The sequence below is a fragment of the Xylocopa sonorina genome, chromosome 10, assembly GCF_050948175.1.
Source record: "Xylocopa sonorina isolate GNS202 chromosome 10, iyXylSono1_principal, whole genome shotgun sequence".
NCBI lineage: Eukaryota > Metazoa > Arthropoda > Insecta > Hymenoptera > Apidae > Xylocopa > Xylocopa sonorina.
Window position 1 is genome coordinate 11,357,437 of NC_135202.1, and position 19,371 is coordinate 11,376,807.

The window sequence follows — 19,371 nt, forward strand, 5'->3', positions numbered from 1 at the left end:
CGTAACACGTGGACGGGGTCTAATTGTTATGGCGCAGTCTGCGCGTTCTCTTTCTGGCCACCCTACCATGCGTACCCGTCGTTGTCTGAACGTGTTATTATCCAGATGGTTCGCTCGAGAGGATACGCCTAATTGTACGAGATCGAATTGTGGCACCGTGCAACCGTGGCACTGGTTGTGTTTCAAACAAATATTCGTAGACGCTGAAAACTTTTAGCATCTTCTGGGAATACCGTCCTTCGCGCAACGGCCGAGTTAAAATCAGCTTACGCCGTAGTATTCCATAAGATTCTTCGGTTCGATCGAAACTTAGCTTGGATATTGTCAATAAAAATCTGAATTTCCTTCGCCGCTGTATCTGTACGGATAGTAGACGGTGAACGGAGTTTCGATTCCGATAAGGAACAAAGAATACATCTCCGTCAAGGTGCACGGGAAAGTTTATATAGGATTCAAACGAAGTTTAAAGTGCAGACGTGTCCCCGGATATTATGGCTGCCTGTAGGAGGCAAAGGTCTTTCGTGGATGATTTACGCAAAATATCAATTCCTCTTGCTCTGGGAGAAAGGAGATTCCGCGGGTGGACTCGCTTAATTGCTTCACCGTGTCATAATTCTTCCATCAGTATCGCCACGAGTCGACGAACACCCACGAAATTCGTGGCCAGTCGAGCGCGGGGACACGAGTAATTGTCAGTCCAATGTAAATCGGTCGAAATGGAAGGGAAATTCTATGCAAATATTCGTCGTCACGCGAATTAACCGTCCACGGAATTCGTATGCGCGCGTAGCTTGACTCGTTTAACTGAAAAGGAGGACAGGTTCGAGCAGCTGTCCGTTGATAACTCGTTTAAAAAGAAATTGCACGCCGTCGATACACGCGTGGCTCTGTCCCCGTTAGTGATTAACGAGAACGGCGTCTGGAAGCAATTAGGAACACTCGGAACACGGAAATGAATGAACGTCGCGCGCGAAACGGCCGACAAAAGATAGTGCAATTTCAGAAATATGATGCTATAATAAACCGTTTGAAAATTATGTTTCCCACCGCTGGGAGGGTTGAATTGCGCCTCGTAAAACGTGCCGCGGCGACGTTCCACCGGCGAGAGACCGTAAGGACTCCGTTGTGTTTAATTCTGAATTAAATTTCGCGGGTCACCGCGGCGTGAACGCGATTTCCGGAAAAATTTTCGGTGCCACCGTGACGGGGCCGAACTCGAGGCTCGTTCTCGAGAGCACGCAAATCCGATAAAGGGCAATCAAGCGGCGAAATGGACGGTCGCGGAAACTGCAGGTTTTCGTCGTCGTCGAAGGAGACTAGCCGAGAAATAAAGAGCAACGAAGCCGTTTCCTCCGGCGGTCCTTTGTGCAGCTTGGTAGACGCTTTTTTAAAAAACGCACACCGTCCCACGGTTCCTCGTGAGCTCCCGGGTCCTTGCGAGGCTTGAAAAACTCCTATTAAAGTCGACGAAGGTACCCGGGCTCTTTCAGTTAAAGAATAGCGAGTCCTTTAAAGTTCTTTACCGAATCCATGCACTCGAGCACTTAATACCGTTCCGTATGTGCATCGAAATCGAGGGAAAACAGAGGCATCGCGCGATAACGAAGCGACCTGGGCAGCTACGGGTTAAGTTAATTGGAAAAGATTCGCTCGTAGCGCGGAAACCGCCCGTACGTTTAACGCTTCCCTGGTAATACCCTCGATGGCGGAGCAATACTGTTCCAGAGGAGAAACCCATCGGACGAACGGCCAGCTATTCGTGATGGAACGACCAACCCTTAAATTGCTGGCGCGCACGACTTATGTCGCGGTCGGGTAACGCGCGAAATGAACTTCGAACGTTGCGAGTATCGATCTCGCGGGTACTCTACCCCTCCCAAAACCCGTGCAGCCATTCGCGAAATAAAAACACTCCCCAAAAATAGTCAGTTTTCCCTGGTTATCGGTAATGGTTAGCGGACGCAGCGAACCGTCATTCGAAGAGTAACACGAATTTTTTGAAACCCTCGTCGCATCAGCTGTCGACGATCAACATCCATCTCGATCGCGATGCACGTTCACGCGCGCGAATAATATTTTTCCTCGGACGCTAATGGGATTTCCAAGCAATGTTTGCCACGCTCCACGAGGGAGCGTAACTTCTTGCTCCCGCTGCGAACGAGACAAGCGTGATTACAGCCGAGCCTAATAAATTCAAGACTTACCGCTTATGCGAAATATCCTGCATGCGATGTGTCGGCATTCACCCACGTCCCAACAGCATTGCACGGTCTGGGCGAAACGCGCGCTCTCCCACGGTTGCACCGTCAATGCGTCGAACGTGCGTAACCACAACAGCAACATCTGAAACAATTAGTACAGTGAGCGAATGAAAGAAACGTCGGTCGATGATGAGGGAGCAGGTTCGAGGGGAACACTTTCGACTGAAGTCGACGAGGGGTCGAAGGAACGGCGAGCCCTTCGCGGGTAAAAACAGCCGGGCATTTCCATATCTATTTTGCATGTCTACGCGCGTTATGCGCCGTGCCTGGACCGTGTAAATCACCGTTGCACGCGAGGAACACAGCGGAGGTTGCTCGGGCAAAAGAAAAGGTCGGAATAACGGACGTTAAATTACTTTTCTCGCGCCACGGGTTAAAGATGTGCTACGCCAACAAGCCACCCTTCCATCCTTCTTGGTTCGAGCAAAAACGGAACGAGCGGTCTCAGCGGGTGGGTACCGTTGTCTACGTAAAACAGAAGAAACGCGAAAACTCTCGCCATTGGTTGAAATGAATTTCGGAAGGAAGGTAGGAAGGGACGAACGACCGAGCTCTTTACGAGTTTACGTACGAGTCGTTGCGAAGTAGTTGGTTAATGGAGGGTGACCGCGGCTCTCGGATACCGCACGCGCTTTGTTACCTCGATCGGAACTTTCTGCCGTTCAGAAAGCAAGAACTGATTCTCGTTTAATCCTAGACAATAAGAAGAACATAACCGGAGCGCAACTGGTATTGTTTACTCGATACGATGTATTCGTGTTCTGCGAAACGTTATCCGCGAGTCGCAGTTCGCATTAATCGCGCACTAATTAAGCAAAGCACGATTCAGCGTCGGGGCGCACGTGCTACGTAGATACGTACCATTCACTTGGCCTTAACAAACTGAATATACAGATAAACTAGGGGACGAAATGTATGGCGGATAGCAAAGAAGAGGTGAAAAATATGCACGTGAGATTTTACGCTGCGGCGTACACTAACCGCGATAACTGGATGACCAGACTGTAAGATGCGATCCGAGGAGCTCGCTGGAACGAAGGATGTCCGCGATTTCGTTGCGAGCAAGAGATTTTCGTTTAACTTTTAATGACAACGTTCGCTGGGAGGGACAAAAAAGTGGAAAATTCGTTAAGTGGCCCGTGGACGAACAAAGGGACGAAACGAACGAGAGATTGCGGAGCAATCTCTTCAACGATACGTCCTACTGGCGGAGATTTAAAGCGCGTTCGATGGAACTCCATGATTATCCTTCAGCTGGTCCAAAAGCTCCTGCTAACGGAGAAAAACGCGTCGGGTTTGAGATTTTATTAGACACTCTCTCCCTTATTGATTTCGGCCATGCCTGGATAACTGATATATCGCCTATAGTTGGGCAAGTTTGCCTACCACTTTGCAATGCACTGATACGCCCGCGAGCTAAATTATTTCCAAAGTTATACGCGATACAAGGTGTCTCACAGTTGGGGTTGATAAACGTCCGCAGTAAATTTAACAAGCTATTCGAAACCGAACGTGTACGTACCGCGGAGCTCTATTCCGTACGTTAGATATCTAGATGAACGTGACGGGGTAGAAATTGTCGTTTCGCTTATTTTCGATGGAAAATAACGTTCTCGCCCACGAGTTCCAAGGAACGCGAGGCTTTAAGAGAGAATTTGAAATTCACCAACCGTGGTGGAAACTGGCATACGCGCCGCACGTCTGACTAAACCCGCGACATTCTACTGCGAAGGCTTCGATCGTCGCTCGAAGGGTAGACGCGACTCTGAACGGGTTAATTTCGCATCGGCAAGAAAATTAGCGTGGCTCTCCATAAAGAGACGAGCCAGGGTAGCGACTCGAAACTTTTTACCGACGCGCACCTCCAGCCATCCGTCAAAAGCGGGCGGAACGACGAGATTCATCAACGGGGCAGAAATAACTCGCGTAGCGAGAATTTACGAGATCCCGTGGCAATTAACGTGACTTTATCGTAAGCGGTTTATCTCCGGCAACTGTACACCGAGCTTTTTTAATTGCAGCATTCGTAATACGCGTCCCGCGGATGTCGTAACGGGTCTAGCTGGTTATTAGGTTTTTCCCCCAAGATAGCAACACGAGGCGCTGTCCTTAATCAGCTACGCTCGCCCGCGAGCTAATTAATGAACTTGTCGTTGTCGGAGGAACGACGCGTTACCTCCGTCTCGAGACGAAGGTCCCCTCGAAACGGTCCACGTCGACCGGCGGTAATCCAACCATTCGTCGCGTGTTCATCCAGTGTAATATAAGGGATCTTTGGGATAAGCTGACATTCGATCAGCCATCGGGACCTCTTCTGTCGCTTTCGAAATTAATCGAAGGTATCGAAGCGATTCAACTCCGAAGATGGAATAGAGAAACGAGAGTTGGGACAAGGAGAATCTTAATTAAATAAACCCATAAAATTCTTGATGCGGTCCTCCGTGACTAATTAACCCCTGTTAAACACCGAACGCGACGTGGTTCGTCCACCTGTTCATCGATCTCCCTGGTATCGGGTATCAAAAGTCCCGTTTAAACCATCCTCGATTCGAGGAAGAATTTCAATTCGCAAGGGACCACGACAGCGGCATAATTTTCGAGTGCTGGGGGTTGAAAAGGGATGGAAAAATACCGCCTGGATTGCGGGATCGACTTTAAACGGGGAATTCACCGGAGGATCCCGTTGTTCCTGGAAACAGATACGAAGATAAGTCCTTTCGGGATTACGTGTATCTGTTTCTGGGCCGACGCAGAGACAGAGACGCGCGACGGGACATGTAGGCGGTGTTTTTCACGGTGGCTTCAGAGTAGGGGAGAGAGAGAATCGGGACTCCAAGGTTGCGGATGGATAGAACCGGGGCTCTTTAGCAAATTACTTTTATTCATTCCCGCGAAATGAGCTCGGGCTAGTTCGAAGCCGTAGAGAGAGTCCCTTTTCTCGTTTAGCCGCTCTCGAAGACACTCGGAAACCTAAGAAAAATTCCCAGGCTTAATGGCGGCTTTCTAAACCCGGGATATCCTCCCGGCGGGCTTCTCGTTCGTGTCAGGCAGCAAGGAATCGGTCCCACGGTTCGATAAATAATAATACCACGTCCAGGTTAACTGGTCGCAATCACAATTCGTCCGCGAGCACCGCCGCCGCCGTTCCAAAACGAAGGGAGAGTCTCGACCGGTTCAATCTTCGTTCTCTTCGTGGATTGGATTAGATATATCAGAGACCCTCGTACAAAGAGAGACTCGAACAAAATTCCGCTCGGAACTCATTTCCTTAATCTAACAATCGAACGCTAAGCTCGGCCGTATTCATTTCGCGAGAACTATTTACCCGAGCGTACTAATTTCGAGACTCGATTGTCTTTTCCCTCGCGATGTCTCCGTAAAAACCAGCTCCGACTTTTTCCTGTTTTTCCTCTACCCTCCTTACTACCCTCTCCGCCTCGCTTGGTGGCTCGCATGGCCGCGGATCACGCGCCACTCGTTACGAATCCCCCGCGATTTCGCGCTACATAATGCACCTAGCCACGTGAAAGCGTCGCTGGAGCCCCGTGGAAGTCGAGGTGTTGCGATCTGCTTCCATCGTCCAGATAGCGGTCCCGAGTCGACCCGAATTAAACGCGCGGAGATGAGTCGCGGCGCGAAACGAGGGGGATCGTTAAGGTCCCCGCTATGAATTCACGGTTACGCAAGCCACGCATTATGTAAATGGTCACGGGAGCGTGTAACTTGTCCACCTGTCTCCGCTTATTACGTGTCGCGTACGAAAAGCCGAGCATGCCCGCGATGAAATCGCCGCGAATTGAATACCTCTGGAGATTAACGACACTGAAATGGTGCTATCGCAGCGGGTAGAATGGCGGTAGGGAAGAAAAAATGAAACGGCAGGAAGGGGTGAAATCGATGGGAACCATTCGGAAGGCGAGCGATGGTACGAGTTGGACGTTATGGAACGAGGAGAGATAAAGAGAGAAAAAGAACCGGTAATAGTTAGGACAGGGGGCAACAGCGAAGGGTACGTCGGCCAGTTGAACGTGTAGCAATCGCACGTGTGACTATCACGCTTCACGGGTGCTTGCCGGTGGGTAAATGCAAAATCGATAGTCTCCGGGGTTTCTCCACGGTGTGCAGGGCAAGGTGGATCGGTTTCTCGAGGTCGAAAACTGAACAGCCCCGGTGTGACCAGTGGCGAATGGTTTATTAATAACGAATCGATCGTGCCTCGAAAGTAGTCGCGGGGTTCGATGAAAAGCCTGGCGGTTTTAAAAAGGGGCGGTAACTTGTTCGAGCCTTTTAATCGCGAATAGAAGGCAGAGAAAGAGAGAGAGAGAGAGAGAAAGGGAGAGGGAGAGTTGAAAAGCTTTGGGAACTGAAATCACGGTTAACCCGAATCGTCGTCGTTCGTAAATAAGTCCGTCGCCTCCCCTTCGATTCGTATTTCTGGCTCGGGCAGCAATCGTTCGTGACCGCGCCTCCTGGTCCCTCGTAGTCCCGGGGATCGCAGTTAACCAGTTTACATAATCGCAGACGAGCGATGCCACGGTTCGACCGTTCGCCGATCAATAGCGAAATCATGAATAGTTAGCTCCCATTCGAGCACAAGGATTTCGGAGATCGGGAACCGAGCCCGTGACTGCGATCAACGATAATTAGACCAAACGGTTACTTCGAATCCATTAGCGGCTGCACGCAGGAATTACACGTCGGATTTAACGCGAATGTCGCGCGTACCGTTGATCCCTACTACTGGGACCGCGCAAGGGGTGGAACGTGTCCCCTCGTAACGCTTAATGGCCAGAATCGAATCCGATACATATTCAGGGATATCAATTAAATCGGGCCATCCCGTATCGTTTTGTTCGACCACTCCGTGGCCCATTCATCGACGCGTGTCGTTCGCGATTCGACCCATCTGATCCAGGAACCACCACGGGATGGAAATTACACGGTTCCTTAGCGTTCGATTAAAAGTTACGCTTTGGCCCGGTGCAGGAAAATAGAATATTGCAATGCATACCTCGAAGCAGTCGAGCTACCCCTTTTAGGACGCAGCGGCGCTCTTTCGCGAGGACCTACCCTTGCTCCACCCTCTCCCGTTTCTCGTTTCTCTTTCGGGCCATTTCAACTTACTCGAGAAAACTTTGCACTCGATCTGCTTACGCGTGTCCATCTCTCCCTCGCTTCACTCTATTTCCACTCCCCTTGGACATCTTTGATGCGGCTCCTCGCGCGTTTCACTGGAGAAAGAAAGCGGAGGATCGTATTCCAAGGAGTCGAAGGGTCGATGATTAAAGGGGACCAGGCGCCGGCTCTCGACGATCTCTCGTTCGCGAGGAACGCGAGGAATGGATAATCGAAGATCGTTGGAAAGTTTCGGGAACTATCGAGAGGTTCTCACGGCAGCCCTCGAGCCGCTTACTACCGAATCGTAGACTACTCTCGCGAACTTCCGTTCACGGGTTCGCGAGCTAATCGTCGATCTCGGTGATTCGAACACTTCGAGCCTATCCACCGTTTAATTAGATTCGCGCCGAGACCTCCCTTCGAAATCAATTTTTTTTTTTTAAAGCGAACATTCTATTCAAACACGTGATCTATCCCCTGCAGCGAAACGGAGCCACGTTCTTTTGCTCATAGTTGAGGATATTAAAGATGCTGACGGTGCACCGCGGAATGACCGGTATTCGGAAGAGAATGTAGAGAGGAAAAGAAGGGGTTGCTTTGGATATAGGAACCAAATGGATGCTCGACGAGGTGGAAATATATGAAAAGCATAACTGGACCGATCGCGGGAGTTGAAATCAGTGATGCAGACTGTCTCGATGTTTTCAACCCTTGAATGGGAGGAACTATACTCTAGCCGTATACGCGGGGAGGATAATTCGAATTTGTCAGAGTTTCGCAGACCGAAAATTTTCCCCGTAAACTTCCCTGAATACAGGCTCGGGACTGTATCTAACGATAAGAAACGACCGCTGCAAGAGTTAAGGGTTGCCGTCGCACAAAGGGGACATTACGGTGCGACCAGAGATTAATTCTGTAGGAGTTCGCGAAGCCGACTGAAAACGTTGCGCCGAGGCCGCGCGTCTGGGAATCTGAAAATTTTTCATTCCCGTTCTGGCCTGCTACCCTGCCCAGGAACCGGAATAGGACGAATATGTAGCTTTCACGATGAATAATTCACTCCCGTGACGCAGCCTCGTGTGTACAACGCCAACCGAATCTGGAAGCGCATATGTTTTCGGGGATTAAATCCTTGCATGGGTACGAATCGAGACGTAGGTACCAAGAAAGACCGTTTCGGGTTTATTTCCAGAGGAAACCAATGGCGGCATTACGATGATTGCACCGCGTACCAAGTGTTTTCTGATAACAGTGTGCGTATAGTGGAAAAGCTTAAATCAATTACTCAGTCGAGACAACGGCGTACAGAATCTGGCACAAGCGCTTTTCAAAGGCGTCCCTCAAACGATTGGCGCTATGCACTGACGAGAAAGCCTGATAACTCGCGGACGTCGCAATAATCAGCTGGGATAAAAACGGAGATGTCCACCGAAACTTCTACGCTCGGGCAAATTCGATATTTAGCGAAACGTCGCCTCGGTTATGTTTAACGCGGGCAGTTGTTTCTCTCCCAGAGGTAGTGCAGTAATTTCCAGCGGAATTCAATGTAATTCCGCGGCTTCTGCGTTGTTGTGAATTAAATAAATCCACCGGGTGCCCGATTCTGCGAAAATTTTAAGCGAACGCAGCGAAATCCCCGTATGCACGCTCGTTTGCCCGGAGAACGGCCGCGTTTGAGCAACTTGAACGCCGCTGTGCAACCCCCTGGGCGCGGAATGTCGAAACGACGTCGCACGGAAACCGCGTTTAACGCGGTTTTTCGACCGCATAAGATACGCGTTGGCGCGTAAATCGTGGCGCAGACTGATTCGAGAGAGAGAGAGAGAGAGAAAGAGAGAAAGAGGGAAGGAATTCAATGGTGAAACATTCCCTGAAAGACGATGCCTCGTTTGTACGTAATATCGTTCGGTTCACGGTTTATTACAGAGGAATGGAACAATAATATTTCATTCCGGATTTTTCCATTAATCTCTCGGCGAGATACATCCTGGAATTGTCTATCCAACTAGAAAAGAGAGCAACGAAGATTACTCCTGGGAGCTCAACGAGGGTGAACGTAGCCAAGAAGCGAGAGAAGGGCGGCAATAATTCTTTCGACCAACAAATTATCTCGATGTAAAGTTAGCTGTCGTCAAATAGAGTTCACTGGGCGGGGGCGTAGCTGGAGGTTGCGGAACGGGGTAATTTCGATCCCTGGTCTACGATTTTTCCTCAGGCGCGTGGAAGAATGGGTTCACGACTCTTGACTGGTTGAATTACGGCACAAAGCCGTGCATTAAAGTAAATTACGATTCAGCCGCGTCGCAAATGACTCGGGCGGGGGCGAAAGAAAGAATAAGGAAAAGGCGGCCGCCGGGGGTGGGTAGAGCGGGGTTGGATTGGCTCTCTGTTAACGACCCCTTTGTTATCGCGCGAGGAGTCGAATTTGCATTTCCCCGTCCACGGTTATCTCGAAGGGAAATTCTTCCGAGTCAAAGGATCCTCCCGCGTCACGTTCCACGCTATCGCGTTGGTTGACCACTGACTCTGTCGAACGATCATCGTCGATCGTTCGCGCGAACAGGCGTTGCTGCACCAGCGAACGCAACACGAGCGCAACACGTGTCAGTAAAACGGTACAAACGACGACTATTCGCGGAGCTCTTCCGAGGGAAATTACTCCACCGAACCCCTAACGTGACACCGGCCATCAAACGTTTACGTCCCCCCAAACGTTCCTCCTTTATTCGCCGATCGTCGTCTACTCTCGGCAACCATTCAACTCTAGCTGAGAGTGGATACGATTTCAATTCGTCACCGATCGAATAGGGAAACTGGAACGTGGCGTAAATTCGACGGTCACCGGTCGCCAAGGTCTCGCCGCTGCGTCGAGACGTTGGGCGCCGCGACGTCTGCGGATCTACGAACGTCGGAGGACTACGAGGACTGCTAGTAGTATTATCGTTGGACGGATCCGACAGCTCTGTCCACGTACCAAAGGCAAAGGCTATAAATCGACCGAGCTGTTCCTTAGCCAGCTCAGATCCTTTTAGATATAGACGTCCACCCCTTTATCGTTCCGCTCTTTCACAGATTTGTCCATCGTGCTCGTTTACGCACTCGCCACATGTTGCAATCCCCCAACGTAAACCTATGACGTCGTCCACCACGCAAGATGCAGTAATAGGTGGTGCATCGAACCGTCTAGCCTCGCGAATAATTACGTCCATCGCGCGACGCTATTGTATCACGTCGACCGCGAACAAAGAGGATATTACGCGACGGTGGGAGGGTTATAAAAATGAGAAGACTGATGGGAAACGTGGGTTTTCTTGGGTTTCCTATAATACGTCGATGACGTCAAATGAAACCGGAGTTCTCCTTCTTCTTGTCTCGCAGTGACGTCCCTGGATTCGAGAAATAATGAGGTTTCTTGCCCCTTCGAGATTGAACCGGCCGTTTCTTCGAGCTATTAGTTACTACCAGGCCTTTTTCCCTATTTACCGATTTATCGGCACGTACCTGCGAACGCGGTGTCTTTGGAAAAACGTGTAACCATCCTACCGAGAGTTTCCAGTCTGTACACGCGTAAAAATATCTGAGCCCCTGATGCAGCTATAAACCGAGTCCTTAAATACGAACAAATTAAACTCGCCGCTCGTAGGATCGATAACGGGGGTGACAATGGTCGCAGCTGATCGTCGATGCATCCTCGATGCACCTTGACGCATCGCGTACATTTTCAGAAACGTTCTGTCTGGTTCGTCGCCTAATCCTTCTAATAACGCCTCCGATAACGCGCTTAACGCCGTTCGTTTGAACGAGTACACGCGTGATGAGTGCATTTCCGGTCGCGTATCGGCCGCGATAAACTTTTTAACGGCTGGGATCAATTTGTACGTCGCGCGTCCCGCCGAAATTCCCCGCCGCGCAAATTCATCCCGCTGGCGGCGTCGTTGAGCAGACGGGCATCGATTTCCGGTTTTGGTATGTCGCGCACGCTGGCCCCGATTGCCCGGCAGAAATGCATTCGGCGCACGTTTCGCTGTCATTAGAACGTAAACTCCGATAGCTCATTTACGAGCGTCAGCCCAATCAGAGGAGAATCTTCCGCTTGTTCGTTTCGACCCGTTCCACCGGCCCCTCGTCAACCATCGTCGACCCTCGAGCGACAACAGCGACCGGAAATCACGGTTGGTTCCGGTTTCGTTAACTAGCCGAGCCTTTCGACCGTTCGTGTCGCTACTCTGCCTGGATCTTCGACCAAGGATTCGTCCCTAACCTCCGCGAATTTATTAAATTCGTGCGCTTCGTCGAGAGTAGCCGCGATCGTAAAGGGTTACGAGACGACGCAACGAACGATCGGACGATGGAGAGATCCCGGTTTCGGGAAGCAATTTTGGATATGGACCGGAGCCACTTCCTGCTGGCTATTCTTCCGTAGTACTAGGAGCGTCCTTGGCTGATTAGTCAAGGTTAAGGTCGAAGGAATATACTTAAACCGGGTCAGGGGAATTGCGGCGCAACGAGGGAACTGGAGAGAAACAAGGGGAGGCCGAGAGGCAAAGTGCAGGGTGTAACATTAATCAGGATTTTCGGGGATGCAGGGGAAACACGGGAACTTCCCTCGAAGGCGTCGTCCTCCATAAGCTACGACTCTTCCGGTGTACCAACAGAACGCAAACTTAGCCACTGTTAAATCCCCTGTTATCTCGATCTACCATTCTGGTCAATTCGTTTCGTTCACGATCGATTGTTTCTTTCGTCTTAAGAACGCTCGTTTCGTTCGTACCCGATGAATCCGAAGGAATCACGCGAGCTAATCAACATGGCATCGTAAAGGTAGCCTTATTTCCGCGTAAGTAATTGGCTAGTGGGAAAAAGGTAATTCCTCGAGGGACGCTTTTAGTACCCCAGGCTTTTCACCGTGGAAAAAAGGCTAGTTTTTACGCTAATGGATATTGTTCAACCCCGTACGTGTTATTAACACATTACTGGCCTGCCGATCCACCAGCAAACCGGGAAAGTACTTAGGAATAGAGGGGGGGAAAAGAATGCAAAAAGCCGCGGTACCTTGTTGGTTACGATGCCGACTTTCCGATAGCGGTACGCTTTTTTTCTTTCCACGTGAATTTTTAGAGTCTTCCCCGACCATAGTTCAGGAAGCTAAGGCTAAACTTTTTCCGTAATTACACGCCGAGTCGAAGCTGAATTTCCGTTTTCTATGCGAAATTTCCGCCTCGCGAATCAACGGTAATTTATACCAACGCTGAGAAAGAATACGCCGTCCGTAGACGATTAATAGAAGATAATTATCCAAGGCAGGAGAATTTCGCTGGACCTCGATTCGAAAACGAACGATTCATTTCGCGATCGCTCGTTTCTCACAAATCCCAGATATACTTCGTCCCTCGTTCCCCTTGAAATTCAAGATCTTGAACAACGATTAAAAGCGTGGCTGAATAATGCAAGCTGCCCCGCAAAAATGAGTTCCGTCCCGATGCGATGCCTCCGTCGAGTTTATCGATTGATTGAAACAGAACCAGGATGAATAATACCGAGCTACGAATTGTTTTATAAATATTTCCGAGCCGGATGGAACGGAAGAGGAAAATAAGACGGAGAAGAGATCGATCATCGGATGGCGGTTGGCGATGAATCAACGGCTGCGAGTTCTTAACCGCTCGTAATGGGACCATTGGGATCGAAAAGAGTCTCTCGAACGGACGCGATCAGTGAAAAGGGTCCAATCGCTGAAGAGTTAATTAGCAAAGTTTCTAGGTCGAATCTCATTGAATCGCTCGATTTTGCATATCGGGGCAGAAAGAGGGAACGGAGCTCTCGCGAACGTTTACTTTTCGCAACCTAGGTATTCTTTCTCCTCGGTTTCTTGCGTTACACCCTTTCGTCTTCGAACGCGATTAAACCTGAGTTATCGCGAGCTGGAGGAGGGAACTCTGATACCATCTTCTCGATGCCAAGCGCTCGCAAAAATGCGAAACAAGAGAGAATCCCTCTGCGCGTTGTTTCCCGACAGAATGGCGTCGCGCGATATGTCACGAGCGCGCTCCACCTACTCGGGCCAATACGCTTTTCCCTCTATTTTGTATTTTACGTCATCGTGGCTGGCTTCCGTTCCCGGAAGAATTTCTCCGGCGACTCGAGCATTATCGAGGATACGATGAGTAAGTGGAACCTAACGAGCTCCCTCCTTACCGTATACATGAAATGATAAAGGAATTCGGTCGTTATCCCCTTGGTCTAGCACCACTTCTTCCCTCGTTAAATCAACATGTTTACTACGGCGCTCAAGTGGTATTCGGCAGGTTCTTTCTAACGAGTTTACGCGGGCACTACGCGAACGATTACACGCAGATACGATTTTCTGTCTTTACAATACCACGCGAACGATACCAGGACAGCTTCAGATCAGGAATTCCACTTCACGAACCTGGTATGTATCGTGACGAACGTACTGTTCGAAGCGAGAAACAAAAGTAGAAAAAGAGAAACGTATGGACACCTACTTCTGGAATTCGATCTGCCGTAAGTTCACCCTTGGACTCTCTTCGAGTCACGGTCCATCGTTACAGAGCGGACGCGTTTCTCTTCTCGACGTGTCGTTCGTACGAGAATAACCGACCCAAGTGAAGTCGATGCGCCGTACGTATCTATATTGCAAGATACAACAAGTTTCAATACGCTGCCGATAGGAGAAGAAGAACCGTGTCAGCTGAGAATACAAAGTTATCGTTCGATCCGAATTCGTCGCTCGGTCGTAACAAGATTTTCGCGGGCGAGATGAATTTTCATGGACGCCCCGCAATTCCGTAATGGCGATCGCGGAAAGAAGCCGCTGTTGCAAATTACGTTTCCCCTCGAGTCGCTTCAGTCCGCAATTCAATTAACGGATAAATAAATGACTCGAAATTCGGACCAGCTCTCGGCGTCCGTCGACCACGACCAAACCCAAGGTTTCCCTTTTTTTTTTTATTTCTTTTTTTTTCGTTTCGCTCTATCCCGTTTCAGCTCGTCTCGCTTTTCATCGATTGCTATCAGCGACGAATGAAAATTCTTGCGAGCATGGACACGCGATAGTACGCGTTACGCGACTTTCGACGAGGCGAATACCTCGGATCATTTATGGCCGTGGTTTAATTGTTACGCGCGTGCATCCGATAAATCGTCGCCGCGACGCTTTTACGAGGACGCCATTTCATTACGCGCCGTCTAGTTGCGAACAATAGGAAACGGTATCAAACGGGAAATGCCGTATTCGCTCATAGCGAAACTCATAAAGTCGACCTACGTAACAAAATAATCGAGAGAATTTGCTGCGTTCATCGCACAGCAAGGCTAAACTCGGTACACGCGTTTACCCTGCAATTAAATATCGTTCTTCGCGAACGCGAAGACAACGGGGAGCTTCTCTTGGAACGCGTGTAAACTTCGGCGAACGACGATAACGCGTTAAAACGACTAAGGAAACGAAGTTTCGCGTCGTCTACCCCTCGAAGCGCGAGAACAGTTTTCCCTTCTCGTTGTAGTCGACCGAAGTAATGGGTTAGGCGCGCGAATACATAATCCAGCCTATCGGGGGGCGAGAAATAAGAAAAGATTCCATTTCCCCGCGATCGATAATCTTTTGCGTTGGAGAAATCCAGTTTCGCTGGGAAAGCGGGGAATCGAGGTGCTTCGAGATAAACGACGGCATTGCGCGGGTTTTCGGGTGGAAAAAGTGGCTGGATCGAGGGGATAACCGGCGAACAGAGGGAGCGGCGGCGATATTATAGCAAACTAACGAGGTTTATTAAGCCGAACGAAATTGCGGCCGCCTGAAAACCTGCCGGGGTCCGCAGGCACCAGTTTAGAGGCTCGTCATTCGAGCGGTTCGAAATAATAAGGGTCACCAATTACTAGGAACACCGTAGATATTAATATCCGTCTTCGAGGGTCCCGGCGTCAATTACGGAAGAAATCGCCGCCTTCGTCTCGACGACCCAGTTTCCGCGTGATTCAGTTGCCTGCTGGAAAACAAAATCTCGAGGGGCTCTTCCCGAAATTACGGATCGCGATTACCCGCCGCGAACCGCCAACGTCCTATGAAATTTAAACGCGACGGCGTACTAAAAAGGGGATGAGGGTTGCCGGAAGTCGAGGACGCGCGGCGATATTTCACCGAACGGCGGTTTGGAAGCTCGCGTTCGGGTCGCCGTAAGAGGATTTCGTTTCGCGGGGATGAGCTCGACGACGTACGACGAACCAACTCGCCGAAGAAATAGATATAACCGTCGAGCGATATGCAAATGCGGAATTTATGCGAGCGATAAACACCAGCGTGAGAATTTTCGCGATTACGCGTATTTTACTCGATGAACCGATATCGAGGAATAGTGCAGAGGATCGCCAGGCATAGGTAACATTCGTTCGTCGGGATTTGGGGACCCGTATAGCCTTTTTTAAATGTTTCAGTCCTTTATCCTTCTAAAAGTTCTCCGTATAAAGTCCTGAATTCACGAAAGATCCCGCATACGCGAAAGGGGACGAATGTCAGCGACAATTTCGGAGTCGCTGGTTCGCTTTACGGTATGCTAATGGAACGCTCGACTTAATGTTCCATGCCATAAGTCCGCGAGGCGAATCAAGTTTAGAGTTTCGCGAAACTGAAATGAAAAGCTTGAAATTCTAAAGACCGTGGATCGTTGTAAATAGTAAAGTAGTTGCGTTATTTTTCCGCGAATCTCCAGCCGGAAAAGTCACGAGCCAAGCATTTCGAGACCATCTTTACGACTCCTATACTTTCTCCCATACGGATTTAGGTTGTCCGAAACTGATCGGGGAAATGACGTTCCATTTACCCTCGATGAGAGTCGTTGCCTCCCTTCGATTATGAAACTGAGAAGAATGAACGAGGAAGTTGGCTATGCCACCAATGAAATTAAGTATCGATGCGCTTTCCCGGGTGATTTCTCCGCCTTCTCAATATTCTTCGATACCCTAACACGTTCAAGGAAGAGTGGGATGTCGCTGGAAAGGAAACGCTAGCATATTTATTCGCACGACCCATTCCAAAGCATGATTCGATACAATATGCTAACAGATACACTTGGTCAATGTTCGTTAGGGTCGAACAGCGTGTGACATCCATGAAATCGATGACATCACCGGCGAACGACATCATCGTGGGAATTTCACGAGCATCGTGCACGCCCTTGACACAGATTGTCCGCACCGACGGGTTCGACAAAAAGGTTACACGACGTACCCAACTAGCGCGCATCCGTTCAGCCGCAATCCAATATCCGTCTATAATTCATAAAGCGAAAGCCAATAATCTATGGTGAAACGATATTCAGTCGTTTGCGCGGACATCCTCTCGCGATCGAGCAACAATGAAAACTAACAAATCCCGCTCTTCTCCTCGGTTTCGCATCCGTTCAGGTTATTGTAGCAACAGCTTGGACGGATAAAAAACGATCTCGAGGAGGAAGAACAGAAAGCCACTGGCGAATCCGATCAGCGTAAGGAGAAACGCTGGAATGAACTGTTCCCAATGTAGCTCCGATTTGTACTCCTTGTTCTGCTCGGCTTTGGATAGCATGGCGCGCGTTTCCCTTCCAATGGCCAGCTCTATCATCCTGTCGAAGATACCAAAGTCGATGTACCGATGTATCTTGTCGTTTATGCGCTCGAAGTCCGGGAATCCTCTCCAAGCGGCGACGGCCAAAGGCGAGCTGCATATCACGTCCGTGGTCATGGTGTACGCGTGCACGGTATCGATGGCACCGCTGCGCGAGGAATTCAGTACGACCACCAAAGCGAACGACGAGTTCTTCCCTTCGACGAGATCCACGAATTGCTGCGTGTACTCCTGCTGATCGAATATCACCATCGTCTCCCGTATCTTCTCGGTGACCTCGTCCTGAGTGAAATCGTCGAAGAGGGCAGCGAGCGCGCTGTTACCGCCGATGTTGAACGACGAGGATAACAGTTCCTCGATCGTGTCGATCTTCAGTCCGGACGTGTTTATCAGATGATCCGCCAAAGAGTCCACGTAGAATTGCGTGAGGAACAAACCGAAAATGCTCCACGAGATGAACCGGATTTTGATCGAGAGCCTGGTCGGTTGGCGAGCAGTGGCGACACCGATTATCAGAGCGAACGTCTCCAGCCAGGACAGGTCGTTCTTCAGGAAAATCTTGACGACAAACGCCAACAGCAAAGTGCAACCGATCGCTGCCCAGATGTACGGCTGGAACGGTTGGACGAGTCCCTTTAAAGAGACGTTGTTCACCTTGGGGACCACCCAGACCACTTGCAGTATGTCGTACGAGGTCGAGTAATCTATGTCCGGGTTCGACTGTTGCAACACGCGGCCGATAACCAAGTCGGCCATCGTCTCGCTGTACAAAACCGTCTGTATCTGTTCGGTGTAACTGGCGTTATCGGTCCACTCGATTCTCTCTCTGTCGATTTCTTGGTCCCTCATTACTGCCTCCGTCAACCGCCCCTCGAAGCCATCGAGACGTTCGGAGTCGTTCGACGTTATCACGTAAGGGGGCTCGTCGAAGTAAGCTATCTTCAAAATGCACCTATTCATTTCCGGCGGCTTGATTCCCTTCAAAGAGCCGCTCCAAGATCCACCCTCGCATTTGTCCAAGATAACGGAGGGTGCTGGGGTGCACGGTTTGTCAGGCTGGAAGACGATACTGCCACCAGCGAGCACGGAATCGCGAACTCTCGCCAAGATAACGACGCTCGAGATCCTTCGGGTCCACATTGCTCGCGCTAAAACGTCCGCTTGCTCGAGGAAGCTTTCTTCGTCCAAGAATCTCGTTATCGGTATCGCGACGTAGGGGCAGCCACGATCGCACGGGCTGATTATGTGGGAGCTTACATTCAGATTCCCGACGTTCGACGTTAAAATGATCGTGCTCTTCGCTCGTTTCACCGGCGTCAAATCTCTGTCCAAGTTATGCCTGTACAGGGCGAAGTAACCGTTTATGTTCGCCACCAACCCGTGGGATACACGGTGAATAGTTTCATCGTCGTCTGGAGTCAAGAACGAAATCGAGGATCGATGGACCAGGTGTTTCTTTAAGAAACTCTCGATGCACGGTATCGAACCCAAAAATTCTTCGCGTTCCTCATCGTCGTTCGTCAACGTTTCGACGATGTATCGTCGATCCCCCGATTCGTTTTCTCGTTCGGGAGCAGCCTCTCGTTCTCTCTCCTGTTCCCGTATCCCGGCGTAGTTCGCAGGTACGACGATGAAGTTTACGGGGCGCGCGAAGGCGAACACGAGGAGCAGCGAAGTAAAACGGCGCAAGTTGGACGGAACGAGCGACATTCCCGCGAGTCTTCCACGAGGACAAAAGCGGAACTGCGCTTGGATAGAGTCATAAGCGACGCGCTGATGCCGCGTAAGTGGCTCATTCGCGAACAACCAAGATAATCGGAGGATTCCACGGTTTCCGCCAGATAACCATCGGTAAAACAAACGTGGACTCGTTCCGCGTAGCGCATCGTGAAACGTTGATAACGAACTTCGATCACCGCGCGCATCGCGAAATTACGTTTTATCCGCGATTCAAAATTTGTCCACCCTCGTCGTTTACCATCACAGACGGATCGCGGTGGTTATACCTAACGAACGGATTCGGTACCCTCGGACAAAGACCGTTTTTCGAGTCGAAAATGGAATTCCCGTGTTTGCGTAGCGTTCGCGTGCCACCCTTACGCTCCGCAATGGCGCCTATGCAAATACTTGTGTCGCGCGCGCGCGCGATATTCGAAACACCGTTTCGGTCATGCGATCGTGACGTTAAAAACGTGCAGCGTGCCAGAATGTGACCGAGTTTCGAGCTCGCGTTACCGCACCGCACCGTACTCCCGGACAAAGGTACGAAAGTATTTCGCGTCAGTTTTCAAAAACTCTCGCATATCCGCCGACACGGAAGTCGTCGAGAATGCGAGATACGCCCGACGAAGATGAAAACCGTGGCGGATCGAA

At 50.1% G+C, this 19,371-nt stretch overlaps 3 protein-coding genes across 4 annotated transcripts in view; 1 reads left to right on the forward strand and 2 right to left on the reverse strand.

Moving 5' to 3' along the window:
- Adar (adenosine deaminase acting on RNA) overlaps positions 1–2,335 on the reverse strand; it is a 43,260-nt gene extending 40,925 nt beyond the window's left edge. The window contains exon 1 of the mRNA XM_076903424.1: positions 2,205–2,335. The gene's annotated coding sequence lies outside the window, so the exon portion shown is untranslated. The remainder of the gene's footprint in view (positions 1–2,204) is intronic.
- Dop1r2 (dopamine receptor 2) overlaps positions 1–19,371 on the forward strand; it is a 31,695-nt gene that overhangs the window by 3,397 nt on the left and 8,927 nt on the right. The gene's annotated exons all lie outside the window — the stretch shown is intronic.
- On the reverse strand, positions 16,534–18,830 carry LOC143428499 (uncharacterized). Its single transcript, XM_076903429.1, has one exon. The coding sequence runs from the start codon at positions 18,706–18,708 to the stop codon at positions 16,801–16,803; it is 1,908 nt and encodes a 635-aa protein (XP_076759544.1). The 5' UTR covers positions 18,709–18,830; the 3' UTR covers positions 16,534–16,800.

Bases quoted from the DNA above. Each gene is read 5' to 3' on its own strand.
- LOC143428499 (XM_076903429.1), bottom strand. From the start codon at position 18,708: ATGTCGCTCGTTCCGTCCAACTTGCGCCGTTTTACTTCGCTGCTCCTC.